This window comes from Acomys russatus, chromosome 5, assembly GCF_903995435.1.
Source record: "Acomys russatus chromosome 5, mAcoRus1.1, whole genome shotgun sequence".
NCBI lineage: Eukaryota > Metazoa > Chordata > Mammalia > Rodentia > Muridae > Acomys > Acomys russatus.
Genome location: NC_067141.1, coordinates 48,103,804 through 48,128,305, shown reverse-complemented (window position 1 = coordinate 48,128,305; position 24,502 = coordinate 48,103,804). Strand labels below are relative to the sequence as shown.

The following is a 24,502-nucleotide window of genomic DNA, read 5'->3' as shown; positions in this document are numbered from 1 at the left end:
AAATAAATAAAACAAAGAACAAGCAAACAAACAAACAAACAAACAAAAAAAAACCCACCACACTTTTAAATCATAGCTAATCAGAGAAGACACAGTGTTTTTTAACTTCTACATGGAAGAAATAGTGTATTTTTATCAGCCCCTGTCTCTGCAATGAATTGCCTCTCTCCATAGCCAGGAAATTTCTAGCTCTGCTCATTAGGATTCTCAGAGACCAGCAGTTCTACAGGGGTCACCCTTGGGCCCGCAGCACCATCCCCACATGAGAACTTGAGAATGCCCTGCGGGAGTTTATGACGTGTGCCAAGCCAGGGAAGTACCTTCATCGACGGCCCTGACTTAATTAAGCTGTGCCCTGTCTCTTTTCCGTAGATTCCTAGCAGCTAAGATGTTGTCAAGATAAACATAGGGAAGTTGTTTTTTGTGAGTACTTGAATTTCTCATTCCCACCTAGGACACCCCTCCAGGAAGTTTGACTTGTCTTCTGTCCCACTCATTTCATCCCTGAGGAGCCTTTCCTACTCTGTTGCTCTGAGATGGACACACGGCTTCATCTCATAACTCAGTATTCACGTGTTGTTTTCCTCTGGAAATTCTGCATAAGGTTCTAAGGCTTGTTTAATTTAAGAAGCACTTTTTAGAACCATGCCTAATCCTAGAGAAAACTAAATTAACTCTCACCACAAAGTCGTATGGAACCACGCTGCTGGAAACCATGAATGCCTGTTGAAGCTAAGGAAGAGTGCCTGTGTGTGATGCCAGGATTGCCATGGCCATGAAATCCCTTGGAATGGTCTCACTGGTACTGATAACTGGAAACCCCTGGGGTGGTGGGTAATGGAAAGCAGAGAGCACTCATGTCTGCCCTTAGAACATGTGCACCCCAGATCACATTTTAATGATGGAAGATAAATTAAAAGTGATGACCAGAACTCATTCTAAGCCTTGATTCTTTTCCCCCAGTTTTTCTTAAGCTCCATAAGAAAATAACAAACATGTCCTCCGGAGGCCCTGAGAGGGGTAGGTATTAACATCAGCAGTATGGTCAGAAAGTTCAGTGAGCCAAAGCCGAGGATGTTGTGATGATCTCACTGCTGTGTGGGCTCAATGCTCCTTCCCTGTGTCCCAGCTCCCTGTGCAGTTTTCGTATTCTGAGGTCTGGATATAGGTCTGATCTCATTTGAGATGCAAGAAGTACTGTTTTTGCATGGATACAGTGTGTGTGTGCGCGCACGCGTGCGCCTGTCTGCCTGCCTGCCTGACCTTATTTTTCATTGCTATAAAAAATAACTGGAGGCAGGACACCTTATAAGAAAAGAGGTTTATGTAGCTCAGTGTTTGTGAGGCCCATGAGGGTCCCTTGGGCTGTCACATGGTAGATGGTGTCATAGGGGGAGAACACATTGAAAAGGTAGACAAATTCCAAAGAGTTAATCAGGGGTTAGGCTCCCTCTCATTTTCTTGAGAATTGACTTGAGGTGCCACAAGATCTACTTTAGTCCCCAGCGCCACGCACAGCATAACCAACTCCAACTAGTCTCCACCTTCGACTGGTCCCTCCAGCTCAGCTTTTCATACCAGGAATCTAGCTCTGCAGTCATGAACTTGCGGAGAACTAACAGTGTTCCATCTACAGCAGTCAGAGTTCATGTGTAAGTAGAGGGCAGTTCATAGTATTCACCACAGCTCTGGTGATAGTTTTCAGCCAACACTACAGATGAAAAAAGCCACGGTGTAGAGCAGTTACAGCTTCTCTAGTGTAAATATTTTTGCTATGACCAGTGTCATCATTACAAGGACTGTGGAAAAGAGGCACACACAGGTACTCCTAAATTGTTATGTTGGCTCTAGTTCATCATTGAAATGTAGAGTATTTGGAAGAGAGAAAAGATTGCTAAAAGTAGAATAAATAAATTCATAAAGTTGTGGTTAAGAGCAAAACACAATTTTAATACAGTATTACATTCTGGGTTGTATGTTGTTATTATCATTTTGTATATAAAATTTTGATTTGCTATCATCTTTATGAACATAGTATTCCAGCAAAATAATGTATAATTGTTCTTATTTGTCCTAATTAGGATGTTTAGGAGCATTTTGTAAATTTTGGTATTGCTATAAATCACGCTATTAATCATTAGGAGAGTGTATACCTATTTCTTTGGGTATCTGTTGTCCTTCATTTTCTGGATATTTTCTTAGCACAAATTAGAGAATCAAATTATTTTGGTTATGTGCCTTAAAAACTATTCCCTGATGCCCTCTAGAGATTTTGTACCAGCATATTTGCCTACTAAAAAAATGTGATTTCTACCTGTAATGTCACTGCCACAGATTTTTTTGTAAAGATTTTGATGATTTGGCAAATTTTTTAAAGTTTTTTTTTTTTTTTTTTTTTTTTTTTGCCTTTTTGTTTTAATTTGGTTTGTTTTGTTCAAGGCAGGGTTTCTTTGTATAGCCCTGGCTGTTGTGGAACTCAGTTGGTGGACTAGGTTGGCCTTCTGCCTCCCTAGTGCTGAGATTAAAGGTGTGTACCACCACTACACTCCGCAAATTAAAAAAAAATATATTTTTAATTTATTTATCTTAGGTGTATGAATGTTTTGTCTATATGTGTGTTCCTGTACAGAGGTTACAGGAGAGCATCAGATCCCTTGGGACTGGAGTTATAGATAGTTGTGAGTCACCATGTCAGTGCTGGGAGCTGAACCCAGGTCCTCTGCAGGAGTTACAAGTGCTCTTAGCCACAGGGCTATCTCTCTAGCCTCAGATAAATCAGAATTAAAGTCTTTCTTGGCAAGTGTAGTGAATGATTTTTTTAAACATTATACTTATTTTATTGGAAAATGAAACACTTAACAAAAGCTATATTGCTCCTATGAAGACATTTCCAAAATCGAGTTTTGAAGTTATATTTTCTTCTTTCTGTTTCCTACTTCCAAACCTTCCGTGCCCCTTTTTTAAGTTTATGGCCTCTTTTTTCATTAACTGCTGGTAAATGCATAACATACATAGGTATTCCTAACTGTACTCCGCTCGGTCTGTGTAACGTTAATTGTATGCGTGTTGTCAGGGCTGACGATTCGTTACCAGATAACCAGTTAGCGTGCTCTTCCCTGGATGAGACGATTTCTCCCACTCTCCACAGTCCTTTAGTTGCCTGTAGTTCTTTGTGTAGGTTTGAGGCCTCAGGGGATCCCCCCACCCCCATCCACTCTGGCACGTTCATTGGTGTCCCTGTTCAGCTCACGCATAGGCAGTCATGTTGGTGAGACTCGATGGATATAGCGTCTGATTTTAATAGGAAACAGTCTCGCTGCAAAGTCCCCGAGCCTCGCAAGCTTTTTGGTGCCTCTTCTGCAACGTTCCCTGAGCCTTAGTTGGGTGTGTGTGTGTGTGTGTGTGTGTGTGTGTGTGTGTGTGTGTGTGTGTGTGTGTGTTATACATGTCTCCACTGGGGCTGTGCTTCGTAGCTCTGTAGTTTTATTGTTTATGGTAATGATCTCTGTCTATTGCAGAATGAAGTTTCTTCGATGAGACCCGAGGGTTATATACTTACCTGTGGGTATGAAGGCGAAAGATGAGACTGTTGGGAGGGATTGTGCTGGTGTGGTACAGTGATGCTTGGAGCTGCTTCTCCAACATCTGTGACTTCACTAGCCTGAGCAGTTTGCTAGGTTTCCAGTACCAGGCATGGAATCTCTCTTGTGGAGTGGGCCTTAGGTCCAGTTAGAGAGCTCTGGATTGCCACCACTTACCATGCCATGGTATCATGTCGCGCAATTCTTTTATGTGTATTATCTTTTTTTTTTTTTTTTTTAATTTGAGAAGTTCATACGTGAGTACTATGTTTGCATCATTTCCGCACCCCCCTCCCCCCCTCTTCTCATCTCTCCTTCACCTGCCCTTTTGATGTGGCCTCCCTGTCTGTGCTGCTTTATAAGTCTTACCGTTTTCAGTTCTCCTTGTCCGAGACCTGCTTTCCAGCTGAAGTAGCCCCAGTTTGCGACAATTTCCCATGCCAAGACTTTGCACATCCGCTCTCCTTCTTCTGTCTCTGTCCTCTGGCCTGCAGGCTCCCTCCGTGCTCGCCTTACCATGCCACAGGTCGTTTCGATGCACACCAAGGCAAGCAGGCTCCCCCAGCTTCCAGCTCCCACTTTGTGGAGTCCCTTGCCTCGCTTCTCCCTAGGCTTGTTACAGTTTAACCCTTGACCCCTGGTCATCATTTCAAACTAGCCCCCACAGGTACCCTCACGATCTCTCTTCTCTACATCTCTTTCTCTGGCATTTAGCATTGTCTCATTCTATATATATTTTAGTTGTTTATCATCTTCTTTAAAGAGTTAAACTTCTATAAAGACTGTGAATACTAGGGCCATGGGGGTGACGGTGGAGGCATGCGGCATTTGTCAAAGCAATAAGAACACTCTGACCCTATACCTAAGGGCTTAATATTACCTTTATTAACTTGATTGATAAACAGCCTTTAAATATTGGAGATAACAATTTTGTGATATTTCTAAGTAATGAATTTTTAGATTGTTAAATACTATGTTTTACCACAATTAGGTTGGTATTTTTATGTCACCAAGTGTTCCATTGTAATTTTTCATTCAAGTTATATTTATAAAATTTGCATTTGTAAAGATATTGGGGATGTGACTGGCTCAGTTCATAAGCTGATTGCTTTGTAATTATGGAGGACTTGAGCTCAGACCTTAGCAGTCAGGTATGACGGTACACACTTGTCATCCCAGGCTGGAGAGCTGGAGACAGGAGGAGGCTGCCCTCAGTGCTCATCCAGTCTGATCTAATTAGGTAGGCAGTACCCTGATGACACCGAGGTTTTTCCTGAGCCTACACACATTCATAGACACATTCACAGATACACATGCACACACACTCATGCACACATTCACACACAAACATATAGATACATGTACATAGACCACAGATGCATGCACACGCGCGTGTGCACACACACATTCACACCCAGACACGCAAATACATAGATACATATACCCAGATGTGCTTGCACACATTTACATACACAGACACACACATTCACGCAGAGACACAGAAAACCACATTCACCGATATACATAGACACACTCATATATGCACATACATGCATATGCCATCACAGACACTTGTACAAATGAATACCCACACATAATAAAATGAATCAGGTAGATTTTTACTTACACTACATTTTAATCCCATTTTGTTTTAATTTTTACATGTGACTCATAGATAAAACTGATTTTATTGGGAGGGAGGGAGGAACGGGAGGATACAAGTGATAGGATGGCAATTGAGATGTAATATGCATAAATTACTAAAATATATTTAAAAACTGATTTTATTGTGTATGACTAGATGAACGTGTAAAATATGGTTTTTTAGGTGAAAAAGTATTAGAGTTGGTTGTTATTGTTAGTGGTTTCATTAATTTGTTCTCTATATTTAAATTTTAGCTTGAGTATGCCCCTCTCATGTAACATGTCTGAGTATCAAATCTCAGTAGAGAGATCTGAATTTCCTCCTGGATATTTTTGAGCCAGGATCTCTGTTCTTTAAAGTACTCTTCAGTGTGGACACAGTCTATTTGTGTTTGGTTTTTGTCATCATTACAACTTGTGATTCGATACTGAGCAAGCAAATAAATGGGAATAGAATAGGAAGTTGGGTTTGCAGACGTGAACGTAACGGGGGGGGTGGTCTGAGGGGTCAAAGCTACTTGCAGCCCCGTCTTTCCTGAAGCACTTGCTAGGTGCTCTGGGGCTAGAACTCTGACTCTCCTGTAGACACATGTTATATTCATGCCTGTCTCTCCACGAATACTTGATAAATACTTGTATATTGAATTGTGTCGAAACTTGAGGCACGAAGCCTTCCCAGACAGGTGTTCCGAGGACACTCTCTCCATGGCTTTCTCTTTGCTCCTTTCAGCTACGGTCTAGCACTGAGCTCCACCCAGATCTCCTCACAGACTGCCTCGCTGTGCAGCCCCTGCAGTCAGCCACTTCCCCCAGAGATGGTCCTGCCGACGGCACCGTGGGACACTCCCCAGGGCCTGGGCCCGAGCTTTATCCAGGTAAGAACATAACAACATCTTTCTTACCTGAGAATTCACCAGTGACATCTGCTGTGTTGGTGGTCTGCAGTTGTTCTCCTGGGCTGGGTTGGCAGAGCAGTCCTTGTTTTCCCCCATAAAGAAACAGGGTCAAATAATACATTAGTTAATCTGGTTCTGGCCTCAAAGGAAATGGTTGGTCCCAAAGCAGGTAGCAGACTACATGTGGATTCTGGAGGGAACAATCTCTTTCTTTCCTTCTTTCTTTTTTTCTTTTTTTTTCTTTTTTCTTTTTTGGGTTTTTCTTTTTCTTTTGAGACAGGGTTTCTATGTGTAACCTTGGCTATCATGGACTGCCTGCCTCTGCCTCTCCAAGTGTTGGGATTACAGGCATGCAATCTTTATCATCTTCCCATTTTAAAAGGAAGCCCCAAGTTGCTACAGACACTTTTCACATTAGTAAATCAACTTGTAAGAATATCTGTTAGTGTCCCTCGACCAAAGGGAGAGGAAGGAGAGCCGCTTTAGGTCTCCTTTCTCCCACCTGGGTTTGAGCATATGTGACCTGTATTCCAAAAATGTCAGGTTGTAGCAACAACCACACACACACAGAGGAAAGACGAGTCTTATACAGTAAGGAAGCCCACTGTTTTTCTTGATTGCCTTAGCTTGCAGTGTGGGTGCATTTTCAGGTATCTAGGATGGCGGAGAACTTGAGCAAGCATAATTAGCTTTATTACTTTATACACAGAACGTTCTTGCTGCAAGCTACCTGAAAGCAAGTCACACCAGCACCACATTCTTAACCCCATCGACATCCATAGCCAGGTTGGCAGTACTAATAAGCCATAACAATGAAGAATTTAGTGGTGCATTACAGTAGACTAGGAGAAAGGACGTGCCCGTGTAGCTTTTTAAGCTTGCCAGTTCTCAGGATGATCCAGTGCAGAAGAAAAGGCCATTAAGCAGCCGTTTCAAGAGCATCAGTCACCAGGACATTCTCAATCGTAGTGGGCTGGCATCGAGGGACCTTTAGCGGTTACTTGGGGACTTTTTCTTTGAAACAACATAGCCATAGCCTCATCTTTTCTAGAGCCAGAGGAATAGATTTAAAACTTATTTGAAGAACTGACCAAATCTTAAAGAGCTACATCATCAAATGTAGGTGGCTGCTGCATAACACAACAACACATACTGAAAAACTTTGTATTAGACACGAGTGAAAAGGCATAGCCTGCATTAGGGGCTTTTGATTTGCAAATTGCCGACACAGGAACATTTATTCTGATACATTAAATGAATCAACAATTGAGTTGAAGGAACCTGTCAAGCATCTTGTCCTTTTCCAGTGAAGACACCCGACTAAAGATATCAGACCCAGAGGCTAAGCTCAGAGCTCATCAGAGGAGACTAAGAAAACCATAACAGTTTGTGGGGACGGGCCAGTCTTGTACTATCTTAGATGCTATGACACCTGCTGCTATTGAAAACATTCTTCATGTTGTATACATTTAACATAAGGTTCAGTTGGGGACTCTTACGTTGGGGACTGGATGGCATTTTTATATGTCTGATAGGATTTATAAAGTTTTTAGCATTTTCAACTTTTTAAGGTTTAGTTTTAGTTTGAAATGGCTTTGTCATGCCAAATAGACTTTCACTTTTTGTTCATGATGCTCTTCTATATTTGGTTCTCAAAAAAAAAAAAAAAAAAGATCTTAAGCTCTTGCCTTTGAGCCTTCAGCTGTAGCAGAAGAACTGTAATGCCAGACAAGGAAGAGTAAGTTGCTGCCGCCATAGGCATCTTGCAGTTTGCAGGCATTTTCTGCCCCTGAGAAGACTGGAAGTAGACAGGTACTATCCTACCATATTTCCCTGGGACTTTATCTTCCCAGGTAGCTTATAAGTGTCAAACCTTATTCTCTTTACTTTACGTCTGTTTCCCTTGGGTGTTACTGTTCTTTCTTGGCCTCTGAATTATTTTTAAATAATTGATTATGCCTTTTTGAGTGCTAAGTAAGCAACAAACCCAGAGGCAGAACCAGACAGGGAGAAAAACTATAAAACCAAACTTACATAACTTCTTTGTTAAGCTCTAAAAGTGCACATATGAGGAGTGCATGTGCACACCAGCTGCACATGGATTGAAGTCCTGCAGACGCATGCCAACCCATCATGGCATATGCAAAAGGCATGCTGGAAACGCTTCATCAATTAATTAGGTGTGAAACCTGAAATGGTAAGTCTGATTGATGGAGGTTAAGCCTTGGTTTAGTGGAAGACTTACCTGGAGATGGCTAGTGTGTGGCGCAACAGTAGAGGGCTTGACTAGCTTATGTAAGACCTTGGGTTCCGTCCCCGACACTGCACAGAGCACCTGGTTATCCTTTTACATTCTGTTAGTAAAAATCAGGGAGATAGAGTCAGTCAGATACTATATGCCTTTAATTGTTAGCTAAGTGATTAAGCACAACAATATTTTTATGGAAACCTGTTAAGTGTGTGTGGGTCTAGGAGAGGAAGCCCTTATTATATGTGTCTTTGAGCACTACCATCCCCCAGGTGTCCCAGGACTCAGGACTCAGGATGATTTGCACAGCATTAAGATGAGCAGGGATGGTGGCAATTCTTGATACGCAGACATCCTTCACATCCTTTGTCGGAGCAGGTGTCTCATATTGATAAGCAGTGCCTCACTGAAATGGATTGCCTTCAAGGGCTTTCATTTTTGTGAGAGAAAATAGTGCATCAGGTTAAAAGGGTGAAATAAGCTTTGAGCCATGCTGCGCATGAGTTTAAACTGTGGTATTTACTTTCTCACTGTGGGAAAAGCCCTGGGCTCCCCAGGTCTGCTCCTACATGGGCACTAGAGGCACAGGCAGTGGTGGAAAAGCCTTGAGAATGGATCACTCTGGTTTTTTTTTTTTTTTTCCAGAGACTGTGCCCCAGATCCTGGCCCAGATCAATATGGAAATGCCAGGTGATTTACTGAGGATCTGGGAGACAAAGTATTTCAAAGTGTGAATGCCACTTTGCAGCTTTAGGACCAGTATAAAACTAAGCTCCTATATTGAGCTAATGAATAGGCAAGACCAAATTTAGTGAGTATTCAGCTGCATGGACCAACTAGACCAGCACCTGATCTTGGCAGAAGGTCCGTACACTAACAAAGGATGCCCAGGGCAAATGATCTGTCCCATGCATGGCCACAGAAGTAATGGCTCCCTCCAGCTGTAACTACAGACTCAATATGAGGTGACCTTAGTGAGTCCATGATCTCGGCCACGAAGCCTTAGTGCTAGACATTAGAATCATCTATCAGAAACCCAGATCCTTGGGACTTTCTCAGAACTGCTGATCACTGGGGCTAAAGCTACAAGTGAAGGCTGTCAGGTGACCCCAGAAGAAATGAGGCCTGCTTGCATCCTCACTTATGCTTCAGTCATCCTCACGCACAGATTCCCACTCAAGAGATGCCCCAGATGGTACAGACTTTTGATAGAGCTGGTTGAACTATTCAAGCCCCACAGAAACTACTATGAAGTAGAGAGCTAATGTAGCAGAAACCAGAGCATCAGGAATGAGGGGATTTTATTGGCAATGATTCTGTTGAGTTATGTCTAGAGTTAGTAAGTCCTGTTGAACTATTCAAATTTTAGTGTAACTTTAAGCTTTTCAGGCGGGAAAAAAAGGATTCTCTTTTTGTTCTGATACCATATATAAGCATAAGAAAGAGGAAAATAAAATTTTCTTTATAAACTTTTATAGTGCCATGAGCTCTTCCTCTCTCCCATTACTGGGAGAAGAGAGCTTTTCTTCTGCAATAAATTCAATTTTTGTAATAAATAGTGCTGTGTTAACATGCCTTATGAGTAGTGTTTCATTTTAGTGTAATCTCATGTTATATGTTTTAGTATACTTTCTGTACTCTTAAATTGAGTGTATTTGCTGCCTTTGGACAACTTCTTAGAAAATGTGTAAACGTTAGATAATGATTTTCTGTAAAAGTGCCTGCCATGGTCTCTTCTTAAAAATTGGTTGTTCATTTGGGAGGTGGTCATTAGATGGCTTTAAACTGACACACAAATTTCCCAGTAGATTAAACTTTATAGGAGAGAGTTATAAAAGATGAACATAACCTACATGAAAGTTTTCAGGAAGATGCAAAGCATTGTAGAATATATAAATACAACTTGCATTATCTTCAGAAGCATTCTTTCAGTTGGAATTTACAAAGGGGAGAAAACCACTGAGAAACTCTGGAGAAGGAGTAGACAGAAGGGAATGGAGACAGAAGGAATATGAGGGAAATAATCTTAAAATGCTTTCATGATGCCTCCCCTGAGAGTGTCTTGAGCTGTCGTCAGCATCTGTGTCACCTTAGAACAGTGGTTCCCAACCTGAGGGACATAACCTCCTTTGGAGGTCAACCGACCCTTTCATGGATGTCACATTACAGATAATATTTACATTACAATTCATAACAGTAACACAATTACAGTTATGAAGTAGCAACGAAAATAATTGTATGGTTGGGGGTCACCCCAACGTGAGGAGCTGTATTAAAGGGTCACAGCATTAGGAAGGCTGAGATCCACTGCTCTAGAGCATCTCCCATTGGTGATTGTCCATCAGCCTGGACTAATCTCCGTGACCATAGGAGCAAGCCCCACGTCCTCTGCTGAGGCCTTTAATGTCCCTAACATGTAGTTTAGTTCTCCCTAACCCTGAACCAGTCCAACAGTGTATAATGAGAGCAGATGGCCTTGTGAAAATGCCGTTTTCTGAGCCCACCCCTGATCATTCAGTAGCTCTGAACAAACCCAAAGATCTGAATCTCTGCCAGATTATTCTAGCAAGTTCCCAGGTGAGGTGGGGTGCTGTTCATCCAGGCAGCTCTCTCTGCAACCCATCATTTTGACTCATAGTATATGGGGATGTGGCTTCTATCAAAAACCCTAGTTGAATTTTATAGAGGGCAGTTAGAGGATGAGTCATATGAGTTAATTGATGAACATATATATGTTTTGCTTTGTTTCGTTTTGTTTTTTGTTTCTAATTGAGAGTAAGCTTTTATTACACACTCTTTAAAGACAAATTAACACGTTGTTTCCCAGGCAGCACAGGTCACACTGACATGTATGAAGCTGGTAGAGCTGTTACTACCTTTACATGTTTGCAAGCTGCTAAATTGAGTGCTTCAATTTTCCGGGTCTACGTATTCCCTTGTAGTTCTGCTCATTTCTCATGCCAGATTAATATGGATCAATCAGTTTTCTAACATGCACAAGAATTTGCTATAAAAGCATTTTTTCGCATATGAGCTAACAGTTTAATATATAATAGCTAAAAGTTACAAAAGCTCAAATGTCTGTCAATAAGAAAGTGTGAGTACTGTTTACTTTTCAATGGCTATCATAAGAATGCCTGTGGGAGGATGAGAGAATGGACTTATTCATCTCACAATTTCCTAGGATTTATACATAACTTCTTGAGTCTCTGTGTTGGAGAAGATCGTGGCAGTGTGAGTGGAACAGGTGAAAGAGAAGGCTTCTCACTCATAGTGGACGAAGCACAGTGTGAACATGACTGGGATCACAGTGGACACAGCACAGTGTGGGTATGGCTGGAATCACAGTGGACAGAGCACAAGGTGGACATGACTGGGATCACAGTGGACAGAGCACGGGGTGGACATGACTGGGATCACAGTAGACAGACGACAGGGTGGGCATGACTGGGATCACAGTGGACAGACGACAGGGTGGGCATGACTGGGATCACAGTGGACACAGCACAGTGTGGGTATGGCTGGAATCACAGTGGACAGAGCACAGGGTGGACATGACTGGGATCACAGTGGACAGAGGACAGGGTGGACATGACTGGGATCACAGTGGACAGAGGACAGGGTGGGCATGACTGGGATCACATGGATAGAGCACAGGGTAAACATGACTGGGATCATAGTGGACAGAGCACAGGGTGGGCATGACTAGGAGCACAGTGGACAGAGTATAGGGTGGACATGACTGGGATCACAGTGGACAGACGACGGGGTGGACATGACTGGGATCACAGTGGACAGAGGACAGGGTGGGCATGACTGGGATCACAGTGGACACAGCACAGTGTGGGTATGGCTGGAATCACAGTGGACAGAGGACAGGGTGGGCATGACTGGGATCACAGTGGACAGAGTATAGGGTGGACATGACTGGGATCACAGTGGACAGACGACAGGGTGGGCATGACTGGGATCACAGTGGACAGAGGACAGTGTGAACATGACTGGGATCACAGTGGACAGAGTATAGGGTGGACATGACTGGGATCACAGTGGACAGCAGTGTGAGCATGACCACAGAATAGTAGTAAGCTTCAAAAGCACATGTCCAGTTTTTAGAAAAATATTTTTTTAAACTTTGTATACATCATTAAAGAGGAGACAGAGTAGTAAGGCTCACAAATTGTGCCCTTGTCCCTACTCGGGAAGGTCTTGATTGTCTTTGGGTAGCCATTTCCCCCCACTACTCATTTAATACTATTTTGTGGGCAGTGGGTGGGGCCTGAGAAGGACCTTTTGCACCTGTTGGCGATGGAATTCAGGCTAGAACTTTTCTTCTCTTTTTTTAAATTTTTATTTTTTATAATACTTTTATTTTATTACACACATATAAAACAAACTGTATACAGGAGGGAGAACCATGAGACAATCATGAGAATAATGAGTTCTGTACATGTTACATTCATAGTGACTGGCCATCTGCATTCGTCTAGTTTGAAGCAAGTGTTTTTCCTGTCATGTTGGGTCTAAATTTCCGAATGCGATTCAATATCTATCCTATCTCAACTCTAACAACAGTTTAACTTCTTTGTCTTGATCTAAAATGATCTTGTCCCCCAGTAAGCTAACCTTGGTTGTAAAATTATACTATCTTGTCTTCAGTGCCCCTCAGAGAATTGAGAAGGAATAAAACTTAAATTCCTGAGTGACCCAGCAGTGTGGGTTAGCAGCTTCCAAAATGTACAAATTGACTTAAGGCAGTTTACTGCCTGACCAGTCACCCAATACACTTTATAACGTTGGAGCCTCATCTTCAGCTTTCTGGCCTAATATCTCTGTCAGACTTGTTCGCAGGGCAGGAGCTACTGAGGACTTGCTTACCCTGACTTGGCAGAGTGCGGCCATCGACTCTGTCGGGCTAGAACTTAAGAGTTGAAGCACTTGATACCATTTATGGGTGTGACAGTCATAATAAGAATTCTTTTTTTATGGACACTGTAAAGAAAGATTAGGAATAAATGGGGTCTAAACTGAAGGACATTATTGCACTAATGCACATGTAATTTGAGATACTTTACAGTAATAAGGTTAGTGTCCAAGCAGGGTTGTGTATGCTAACTGTACCCTTTCCATGTTAACGAAAAGCTCAGCCTCAGGGATTGCTGTTCATAGTGTTTTCCTTGCTGTTTCATGAACTCATCAGCCCCGTACATGTTCTGCAGCCATGCCTTGAGCCAGTGCTACCCTTCCAACCCACATTGACGGACAGGAGGTCACAAGTGTCTCTCTGGAGTCTTGGTTTCCTCCTGAATTGAGGCTATACTTGCTTCACTTTCAAGACTGTTTCTAGCAGGAGTCTGGCCATCTTCTTGTGTGATAGCCCAGTTCAGTCTAAGTGAGTCTGGCTGCTTGTGTCTGTCTTCTCTGTCTCTATCTATCACCTATCTCTTTATATATCCTCTATGTGTCATCCATCCCTGTATCATCCATCTATATCTATCTGTCTGTCTGTCTGTCTGTCTATCTATCTATCTATCTATCTATCTATCTATCTATGTATCGTCTGTCTATCTATCTTATCTATCATCTGTCAGCTTTGGCAAAGGTAAGTCTAACCCTAGTGCTTCTGTGAATGCCTCATCGTATCCTAAGAAATGACAGATTTTGTGCCACTGGATGCTTTCCTCTGAAGGTATAGGAGTAGTCGTCACTTCTACATTGTAGAAGTTAACAGATGGCAGAATGTAACTGGTCACTATTAAAGGGAACAGGCTATCATCAGCCTGCATAGGAATCTGTTCCCCAGGCTAGTTCATACACAACAAACTTTTTTTTAAAATCTTTCTTTTTCTCCCTTTCTTTTTAAATAGTGCCTTACTGTGTAACTGTGGATGGCTTGGAACTCAGACCAGGCTAGCTCTAAACTTACAGCAATCCTCCTGCCTCTGCCTTTTGTGATATTCTCTGTGCATATCATCATGCCTGGCTTCACGTCAAGCATTTCTAAGAACTGGATATGCTGTGTGTGAAAAGCCCTGAGCTGCTGGCCAGTGCCAACAAAGGAGACGTGGCCTCAGGCCCACTGTGCTTGGGTTTTCAGGCAGTTTGGGGTTCTCTCTGTATGGACAGTAAGAGTAGGTAGTCGGCCGTGTTCCCTTTTTAAAGTCCTACAAATGTCACCACTGAGCACGTTTTACACACGTCTGTCTTGCTGTCTGCGAAGCCAGTCTGCTCACGCGGAACACTGACAAATGAAAGCACTTCATTGCCTCCAACTGAGACTCTGCCTTACAGAGATTGATCTCTGGACTTAATGGCATTAAACGTTCTTAGGAGGCGGTAAGTGCTCAACATCTGTTTGTGCTAATTATTGCTGTACTCAGATACTAGGAGATCTATATTACAGCATGAACAAAGCATAGGGAACAGGTGCCACAAAAATTACCTGCCATCCTCAGTTTGTTTTTTTGTTTTTTTTGTTTTTTGTTTTTTAAGAAATGTAAGGAGAAAGCCTAAAGAAATTAAAATTTTAATCAGCATCATTTAGTAGGATAAAAGAAAACTAAAATAGAATTCTTTTAAGTTTTATATCCCAATACGTTGCCTCGTGGTTCATGGTGTGTTTTTGCTGTAGGAACTCCATGGTGGTGCTCTAAAGATACACAACCTGGAACCAGAAGCACATCACTTAGGTAGCAGTAGCCCCAGACTCACAGTGTCAAAATGGTGTTGTGATGGTTTACTAGGGTTTGAAATTAAAAAAAAAAAAAATAAAATAAATAGTGCTTTGGTTGTTTTTTGTTTTTTGTTTTGAAGACAGTGCGTCATGCAGAAAGACTGTGGAACTAAATCTAAAGCCCCATCCTGGCTCTCTGTCTGCTGGGTACTGTGTTTAGGGAAGTCAGCTTTCCTTGTGTAGCTAGCTGGTAGGAAGAACCCTGATCCCACTGTGAGAATAAAATGCTTAAGAAACTCCATTGTGCTCACTAGCCACCTGCAAGCTCTCGGTGGCTCTTCTTCCTGCCTTTCTTGCCTTTTCTTCCCTTCCTCTCTCCCTTCTTCCCTTCCTTCTTTCTTTTCTCCCTTCCTCCCTCCCTTCCTCCCTCCACCATCCACCCCGCCTTCCCTCACTCCTTCTCAGCATCCCTGTTTCTTCCCCCCATTCATCCCTCCCTCCCCTTTTTGCTTAAAAGCTTAGAGCAGTTGATAAGCCAGGCTGGCCTCTGTGCCAGACAGCAGCATCCCTTCTGTCCTCTGTCTGTATCCTAGGCAGTGCCACAGAGACTTCAGGGATAGTTTCTTCCAAGAAACCAAGCTGAGATTCGACCTTGGAGCTTGCAGATCCTAAGCCCTATTTTCAGATCTCTGCATTAGCCTTTTGTCCCATTGCCACAAAGAGTGTAAGTCTAGTTAGACTGGCTTTCCAGAGTTCCGACACCATGGCTGCTTGAAAAATGAACTTAATGAACAGTGGACCCATGAGGTGAAACAGGTGCAAAAAAGAGGAAATTGTGTTGGTGACCCCAGCCAGTACAGTTTGACACAGCCATTGCTTTGGCGCTGCTGAGGTATAGCTTTGGTCTCTCCTGATGTCACTTTGTAAATAGTCTCTTCCAGGCTCTGTCATTTACCTCAAAATATAGTCCACAGCATTTATAAAACTATTTTAGCTATTTAATTATCTAAAATTTAGTTTTTATAATTCATATTTTTCTAATCCTACTGGGATGATGTTTTCTTTGTAACTACTATAGAGTGGGTAATTTGTTATGCCAGAAATCAGCAAACACTCCACAGATGGTATCTGGCCTGCGTCCTTTTTTTGCATGGCCAAGAGAACTAATGGTGGCTTTAAGAATTTTATAGGTAAACTTAAACAAAAGGAAGTTGTTAGGCTGTGGCTGAGAACAGCTGCTTACAGTATTGCATTGGCTCTCAGTCTACAAAGCCTAACACATTTTCTCTCTGGTCCTCTCCAAGAAAGGTTTGCTTATCTCAGCTTCAGATTTACATCTGCCACACTTGTCAGTGACAAATGAAAACAAGGAAGCCATAAAATGAATTAACTAAAATAAATTAATTAAAGAGGAGGACGTATTGTAAGAGGAGTTAAGAGTGCATAATGTGTAGAGATTTGGCTGGGCGTACAATATTTTAGATTTAGCAGACACTTCAGAAGTCACCCAGCCCATGGTTTTGCAGGGAGATGTATGAGGCCCATCAGTGCGGGCAGATGGTAGCAAAACCATCTCCCTTGAAGGGATCCAGGCCAACTTTAACCCCCTTTATTTTCCTGGGGTGTTCTGTGGAAATACAAGATTAGAGGCCCTCAAACAGAGTAATCCCTGAAGTCATCAGCTAGCAAGATCTGCAGAGGCAGCCTGGAGTGGGATTCCCTGAGAGACATGGTTCTCATACAGGAGGAAGGAGCCAGAGAGAGAAGGGCCCGGTGGTGGGCCGAGTGAGCCAGAGGCTGGCAGTGAGATCCAGCAGTCGCCTTGGTTTTAGTCAGTCCACATTTACTCTTCCTAGAAGGGGCAGTGTTCCAGACCTTGGGAGCACCACAGACTTCTTCTTAGATGTACATAGCAACCCCCAGGAATAAAGCAAGACATTGAAACAACAAACTCGGGGGGGACCCACTTGGTCCTATTTTAACAGAAAAGATACCTGCTCCCTCAGACTTGGAAGTCAGTATAACTGAAAACCGAAGCTTCTTTTCCCATACAGAGAAGAAAAATACTTAGTCAAAATTCACTCCCAAATGTTGTGTGTGAACGTAAATTCATGATTAAAAAATGAAAGTGTGCTTCGAAGTAAACTAGAAGGCAAAGAAAGGCTGTGAGAACAAGATTCGAAAAAGGGAGAAAGGGCCATAGCAAAACCAACTCCACTGTGTGTGCAGCCTTGCTCTAGGCTAGTGATTATTGAAGAATGGCTCCTCGACCCACCACAGCACCTGCAGACGACTGGCGTTACTAACTTTTATATATCTAGGGAAGAGGTTTTTCTCAAGGAGTCCATAAGATCAGCATTTCATTTGGCTCAAAGAATGTGTCCGTCAAAACCAAATTGGCTGGCCTTGCTACAGATCTGTTTCCAGGCATCGCCGACTAGAAGTGCTTTCAGAGCCCATGGGGCACTAGTGCAGGTGAAGTGTAGAACCTGCCTTTGCTGGGATAGCCGTGGAATGCATACAGTGGGTCAGGAGACCCGATACGTTTTACTAAAATCACTATTATCATTTATGAATGCGTTGGACTTCACTACTAAGGAGGGGATGCAGAGAACCTTTCAGTTACCACAAGGAGCAGTTAGCCATGCCAGCTTCATTTTTTTCTTCTTTCTGCTTTTTCCACTCTGACCTGAAAGGGGGTGAAAATTTATCTCACAGGCCAAGAGGAAATGCAAAAATCCAGAGAGAAGTCTGTGTGGTTTGCCTGTTCACATTATGCACTGGCTTTTCTGTGTAATTTAGCGTGAATAAGTAGCAGAGGGGTGATATACCTGAGAGAAGAGAAAGACAGTCTGAGAATTGAGGTTTGGTGTGCCATGCACTGTCTGGAAGGATCTAAGAGGCCTGCATGAACCGTTGGCCCCAGCAAAGTGCCAGGATGATGCCGTCCGAATTCAGGAGCTATTACACCTGCGTTTCAGAGTGTTTGATGGTGACCTTTGGCGTTCATGGGGGTTGTATCATGGTATATTCCAGAAAGGCTTGTAAGCATGTAGACTCCCTAAAACATGGATAACTTCTTCCCTGGTAGTAAATCTAGCTGCATGAGCTAGAAATGTAACTGGGCTGCCTACACTGAGGCTTGGAGCTCTTGGGAGAATATCTGTTTGTAAGAGAAACTGAATATTCATGTAACTGTCCAGACATCAGTAAATTCTTATTTTATCTTATTTATGTCTGTTCCCCAGTGGACAGCAGCTCCCTTAAGCAGAGAGCTAATAGGTACATTCTTCAGAGCTGCGCCCTCACTTACCTTAATCCGGCACCCCCCCCACCCCCCAACACATCTGTTTATCCATTACCAGGTAGCTTTCCTGTCAGGTGACACGTGCATGTTTTCTTTGTCTTAGAGCATTGGAGACAGTTGCCATTGTTTGCCGTCAATTAGCTGAGGGTGGTGTGTCAGGGATGCACGGGCGGTGTCATCCTAGTGTGACAGCCACCCGATGCGGCTAAGAAGGGATTGTTTCATTATGCTCCTATCGGGGCTGCTGGATAATGATACTACATGCCGCAAAGTTGGGAGGGGGTTGTATGCGGTAAGACAGGCAGAGAGAAGAGACTTTCAGTGATTGGCAATATTAAAATTATTCATGCCGCAGGGAGAAGGGAAAGATTAGAGGGGTGAACGTGCAAACCCTTAAGAAGTGGCTCTCTCCTAGTACAGGTGGAATGTGGCTGCAGAATGGCCCGCCCCTCCTGATGGAGCTAAGGAGACAGCAAACAGCCCCCTCTCCTCAGCAGCAAGGATTAGCATAAACTAGGGTCTCTCCCATTCTCCAATTAACTTTAGAATCAAATGCAGCCTTCCTAGCAAATTACCCTGGCAGGCATTTCCCTCGCTAGAAAACTCTTTCTGGTGTGTGAATTTAGGTCAGGAGGGCGTTTTCCATTGGATGACAGTGCAATTAAATTGCTTTGAGGTGTTCTGTGAGGAACAGCAGATGGTACTGGACTTGAATTTTCACTCTTGGGGACCAGGTTTGTGGACACCCCCAATACTGGCCAGTTTCCTCAGAACGTCTAAAGGGAAGTCTTTCTTTAAATTCTGAAAGTTAACTAAGGCTGAATCTTTATGCTCTTGGAGAGGAGAAACAAACAAAAAGAAGCACTGAAAAATGTAAAAATACTTCAAGATAAACTAAGCTTCAAGAGGGACAATTGTGTTGACATTTTAGTAACAGCCCATTTTCGCTCCTTAACGAAGTGCCATCATGCATGAAAATGACTTGTTATCGTCTAAACTCAAATGTATTATGGATTGTATCGCCAAGGTGTGCATTACTCCTTCAAAGGAAAGCACAGCATTTTAACCCTATGAGGATTCGTTCTGGGCCCCCAAACACTTTGTAGCACACGCATAAAAATATTGAACAATAAAAAGCTTGATTGAATGTGATGCATAAACTCCTCCATTGTGAAGGACTCCAGTGCACAGCTTATAGGCAGTTTTTTTTCACCTGGGATTTAGATAGGAGAGCTTAGATAGTCACCCCTTCAGAACAGTGCACGTCGTTATGGTTCTCCAATCTTAGTAAGATTACATTAATTGAGTAATATCGTCAGATGATAAGAGCATTTTGTGAGTGTGTAACCATAGTTAAGCCTTTGTGCTTATGGCTTCTTAATTTTTTTAAATCTTATTTTCTGTGTACTAGTGTTGTGACTACATGTCTGTCTGAGTGTGTTCCGTGTGTGCAATGCCCACAGAGGCAAGGAGATGTTGAGCTCCTGGACATTTGTGAGTTCCCATGTGGGTGCGAGGAACCAAACCTGGGCCTTCCTCAAGAGCAGCCAATAATGTTAACTGCTGAGTCACCTCTCCAGACCCTATTTGGGTTTTTAATATATTATATATTTATATTTCTCCATGCAGCTCCATGAAGTATTATCCCTTTTAAGATAAAGAAACACCTGGCACTCACTAGAGCTAAACTTCAAATCCTGGTCTATGTGTCTCCCGTTGTGTGTTCTTTCCTCTATTCCTGATCATGTCTGTCCCGAGTGCTTGATTTCTGATGAGGCCAAAGGAGCCAAAATTCCCATTGCAGTTAAATGGCTTATTGAACTCTTCCCAGGTCTAAATTTCTCCTCTTGGGAGCAAGACAGAGCCGAGATTAAGCTCTTCTTTCATATGGACTCTACTTCTTGTTAATGTCTACATGAGAGCCAGTGTACCTTGGTCTCATCGACTAGTTTGCTCCTCTGTGCCTTGACCTTTGAGATGCAGCCCAAGAGATAAATAAACGGTCAGCCTGGACTTCTTCCCTGGTTATGACCACAGAACAATTAATGTCAGTTTTCAGGAGCTCAATACTGCTGGCTCTGACAGTAATTACAAGTGAGAGGCGCCATCTTGGGGCATGGTTGAGTCCCTTTCTGCTGAGAACATGCCAGAACATTGCTAGGCCTTTTCAGTAGCCATGACTGCCCCAAGCACAGGCTTACAGGGAAGCTCAGTGGTCTCCACATGCACAGTAAGTCTCCCCTTGGAACATTATTGACAGCCCAGGGCAACTGGTTGCTGCTGTAAAGGGTTCCTATGGCTGACTGCTCACGAGTCACCGCACAGGCGTCACTTCTTTCCTTACCTATGGATTAATATGCCTCTGACATGGATGTGAAATCTTCATTTGGAAAAAAAAAAACCACATTTCTTACCAGCTGTTTGTGTTCCAAACTGAACGGTTCAGTTAATTCCTTGTCTGAATTAAATTTCAGAGCTGGAAAATGCCCCTCATTTGGGCTGAGAATGGGAAGAAGTGGAGAGCGTGTTTTAGACGTTCTCCGTGAGCATGTTGCAGCCAGCTGTGTGTCTCTACTCTAAGAGGCCTTCTCAAATGCACTGCTAGATACAGTTGGCCCTCATTTTGAATACATCTGGCACTTGAGAGGCAATGTGGGGTGGTGGTTAGGGGCACATGGCCTGACATCTTACTTCCTGGTTTGAATTTTACTTTCACTGTTTATTCAGCAAGTGACCATAGCCATGCCTCCGACCAAGAAAGCGGATTAGGGCTCAAGCCTAATCAATGAATGGCAAATGTTTGTAAGTCTTTGGCACATGGCAAGTGTTCAGTAGTCATAACCAAGAGTTCCCCGATATGGAAGCAGATGGAATGGAGGCGAGGCCTAGTCTAGGCCCTGTTACTTCACAGGTGTCCTTGGACTACTCTGACAGTAGTCATAAGAAAATCAGAATCTCAACATGCCTCAGCCCAAGACCTAGCGAGTCAGTATGTCTTATTACTTCCATAGTTCTTTTAGGTGGTGAGAATATCAAAGAACAGAGGCGTAGCTTCCCATCAGTTTTGACCAGAACAACATACTAGCTATTCTTTGACATTCTGCGCATTGAACCTAGTTTTGCATTTGCTGGGCAACGATTTACCCACTCAGCTACATCCAGGACTTCTTCTTTTGCCTTTTATTTGAGACAGTCTCACTAATTACCTCAGCTACATCCAGGACTTCTTCTTTTGCCTTTTATTTGAGACAGTCTCACTAAATTACCCAGGCAAGCCAAGAACTTGAGATCTCTTGCCTCATTCTCGCTATTAGCTGGGATTACAGGCTTGCTCTAGCAGGCCTATCTTTGCTAGCTACCTTTTTCTGCCTCAGACTGTCAGGAAAGTCTTGGTGCCCACCCTCTGAGTGATGGAATCAGTCACCAAGTGATGTAGATGGTGGCCTTCACAGACATGGGCATGGCCCAAGGCAGGTAGTCTTTTATTTGGGGGTCCCTAAAGTACTCCTTGCAGCCTCTGTTCATGTGGTGAATACTTCATCGGTGAGTAGGTGAAGTATCCCCAAAGGTGTCCTGTTGGAAATGATAGATTAATAGTTACTATTTCGACATAAAAATGCTTCTTGAACTTGATTAACTGAAACAGGAGAAGGTGGTAGCCTAAATTTCCCCAGCCCCAAGGGCCTGTGAGATGGCATCTGAGAGCCACATGAATCACAGAGCTACCTTTACCTATTACTGTTGGAGACAGGGTTGAGGTCGGCCATAAGCCAGGCCCCATGAGAAAAGAGTCCACAGCAGTAGGCAGCACGCAGAGTTCATACATTCATTGCTTGACCAGGCTTTATTTCCTCGGGGAGCTTACCACCTCTTAATCACAAAAGCAATAAGGGTTTCCAGTCTGTTCTTTCAGTGTGCCTAATCAGTTGTTCCAGCTGCCAGTCATCAGCCCTGGCTGGAAGTTCACAGAAAATCCCCCTTCGTTCTCTGGAGACAGCACTGACCCCCAAGGTGACGCGGACAATGAAAGCTGCCTCCAGGGGCAGTCTGTGTCTGGTTGATCTGCTCAGGACAGTTTTGTTAATATTGTTCTGCGTTCTGGAAGGCTCCATTCTTCTTTAGGCTTTGATCAATAGGGCCACATTGTACACTCCATTGGTTGAGCTGTGCAAATCATTTTGAGTAAGTATGGAAATATTTTTTTTTTCCTTTTGTGAATAATCTTGCAGTTCTACTCTACCGTGGAGATTTTCTCCCTAAGATTGGAAATCCCTTGGCAAAGCCTGTACATTTGTCAGTTAGCATATGCTGCAGCAGCCAGGTCTGTGAGAAGCCGGCAGGTATTCAAACATTAATAAAGAATAGCACCTGCCTTGTGCAAAGAAGGTGCTGGAATATTCTTTTCAAGTGAATAAAGAAATAATATTTGTAGACTACGCTACTTAAAGGTCTAGTCTAGATATATGGCTTGATCAGCTTAGACATTCCTGAAAGTCACTGTAGATAGCAAACATGTCTTTCTGGGTCACAATGGCAGCATCTTTGAGAAAGGCCAAGGAGAGTCCTACTGCAGCCATAGCTAACTGACTCCAGATACTTGCCCTTTGGATGTATATTAGAAAGCCATACTTTTGTCTTTATTGCTTGTCCTCAATTTTATTTTATTATTTTGGTCACAGGTAATATCTATAACTAGCAATTATACTCTCTAGCCGGGCGTGGTGGCGCACGCCTTTAATCCTAGCACTCGGGAGACAGAGGCAGGCGGATCGCTGTGAGTTCAAGGCCAACCTGGTCTACAAAGCTAGTCTAGGACAGCCAAGGCTACACAGAAAAACCCTGTCTCGAAAAACCAAAAACAAACAAACAAACAAACAAAGCAATTATACTCTGGATCCTGGAGGCAGACTATTCTGTATAGACATTGATTAATAAGTTTCTTTCAACTAAGTCATAATCTCTCTATAATTCTCTTAAAATCTCTGTAATACTCCTCCCATTTCCTACAACACAGAAGCAACTGATTGGCGGTCTTTCGCAGTAAAGTGATCAGTTATGCCCTATATAAGGAACTGCTCAAATACCTTCAAATTCAGGCTTTAATTGAAGCCTAAAGCATTCCCTTTCTCATGGGGTCACTGGTAGAGGACCTTTTCCTGCTTCGGTGTCAGGAATAAACTGTAGCTCCATATATGGTAAACCTGGATAGAGCTATGTGTTTGACCCCAAAGTGCTTGGGTGACCCAATCCTTGGCCTTCAGCTCCATACCAGTTACCTCAGATAGCTTACCTCACAGGTCCTCTCTACCACCTCCTCCTTTTGGCCATTGTAGTGTACCTTCATATAGCTTGGAAACCCTGCACCACATACCCCTGGCTTTCTGCTCCAGGACTCCTGGATGCCCTGAGGTTGAGCCTCTGGGGCATGTGTCTGCTTACAAATCTGAGAAAATTAACACTTCCCTGGGGCAACCTTTGATCAGAAGGGAGTATAACTTGTTGGATAAAATTCTACCTCCGTATTAGAGCCCCAAGTAAGATTTTATTGGCGTTTAGATTGTTTGTCTTTATTCCTTCAAAAAGCAAGCATGCGTCGATGCAATTGGTGACCGCAGATACTAAACATGTCTTGTTTTATAGTTTATTCCAGGACCAAGTTTTGTATTTGTCACATGGTAGCCACTCCATAAACATCTTGATCAGCTCCTTGGGGAAGTATGACCATGGCTATAGCTCTGTGGTAGCTCATGTTCCTAATATCCATCGTGTTCTGAGTTCAGTCTCCAGTGGGCAGGGGGGAAGAGGGTAAAGGGGGGAGACGAAGGTGAAAATGCTAAAATAAGTATGTCAAGGTAGAGCACACAGCAAAAGTATCAAAGTATGAGCCATTCTATGAATCTCTGTTGTGGTCACATTCTTGTTTGGGTAGAGCTGAAAATTGGTGTTAGAGTTTTGTTAGAGACACTGTTAAGATTCTACATTTGTGAATCTTGGTATTTTGATAGAATTAGAAGACAGTGTTTCTCTATCTTAAAGCTGAAACCTCCTCAAGGGCAGGAATACACAAATGGTAGAATAGCTAATGTAATAGCTGACTTATCATTTAAAAATAATGTTGGACAGATGGACAGATGATGGATGAATGAAGGATAA

At 42.9% G+C, this 24,502-nt stretch overlaps 1 protein-coding gene across 2 annotated transcripts in view; it reads left to right on the top strand.

Moving 5' to 3' along the window:
- Window positions 1–24,502, top strand: part of Glis3 (GLIS family zinc finger 3) — a 407,159-nt gene that overhangs the window by 343,173 nt on the left and 39,484 nt on the right. For both annotated transcript variants that reach the window (XM_051146301.1, XM_051146302.1), the window contains one exon: window positions 5,956–6,100. In XM_051146301.1, coding sequence (XP_051002258.1) covers window positions 5,956–6,100 — 145 coding nt within the window. The remainder of the gene's footprint in view (window positions 1–5,955; window positions 6,101–24,502) is intronic.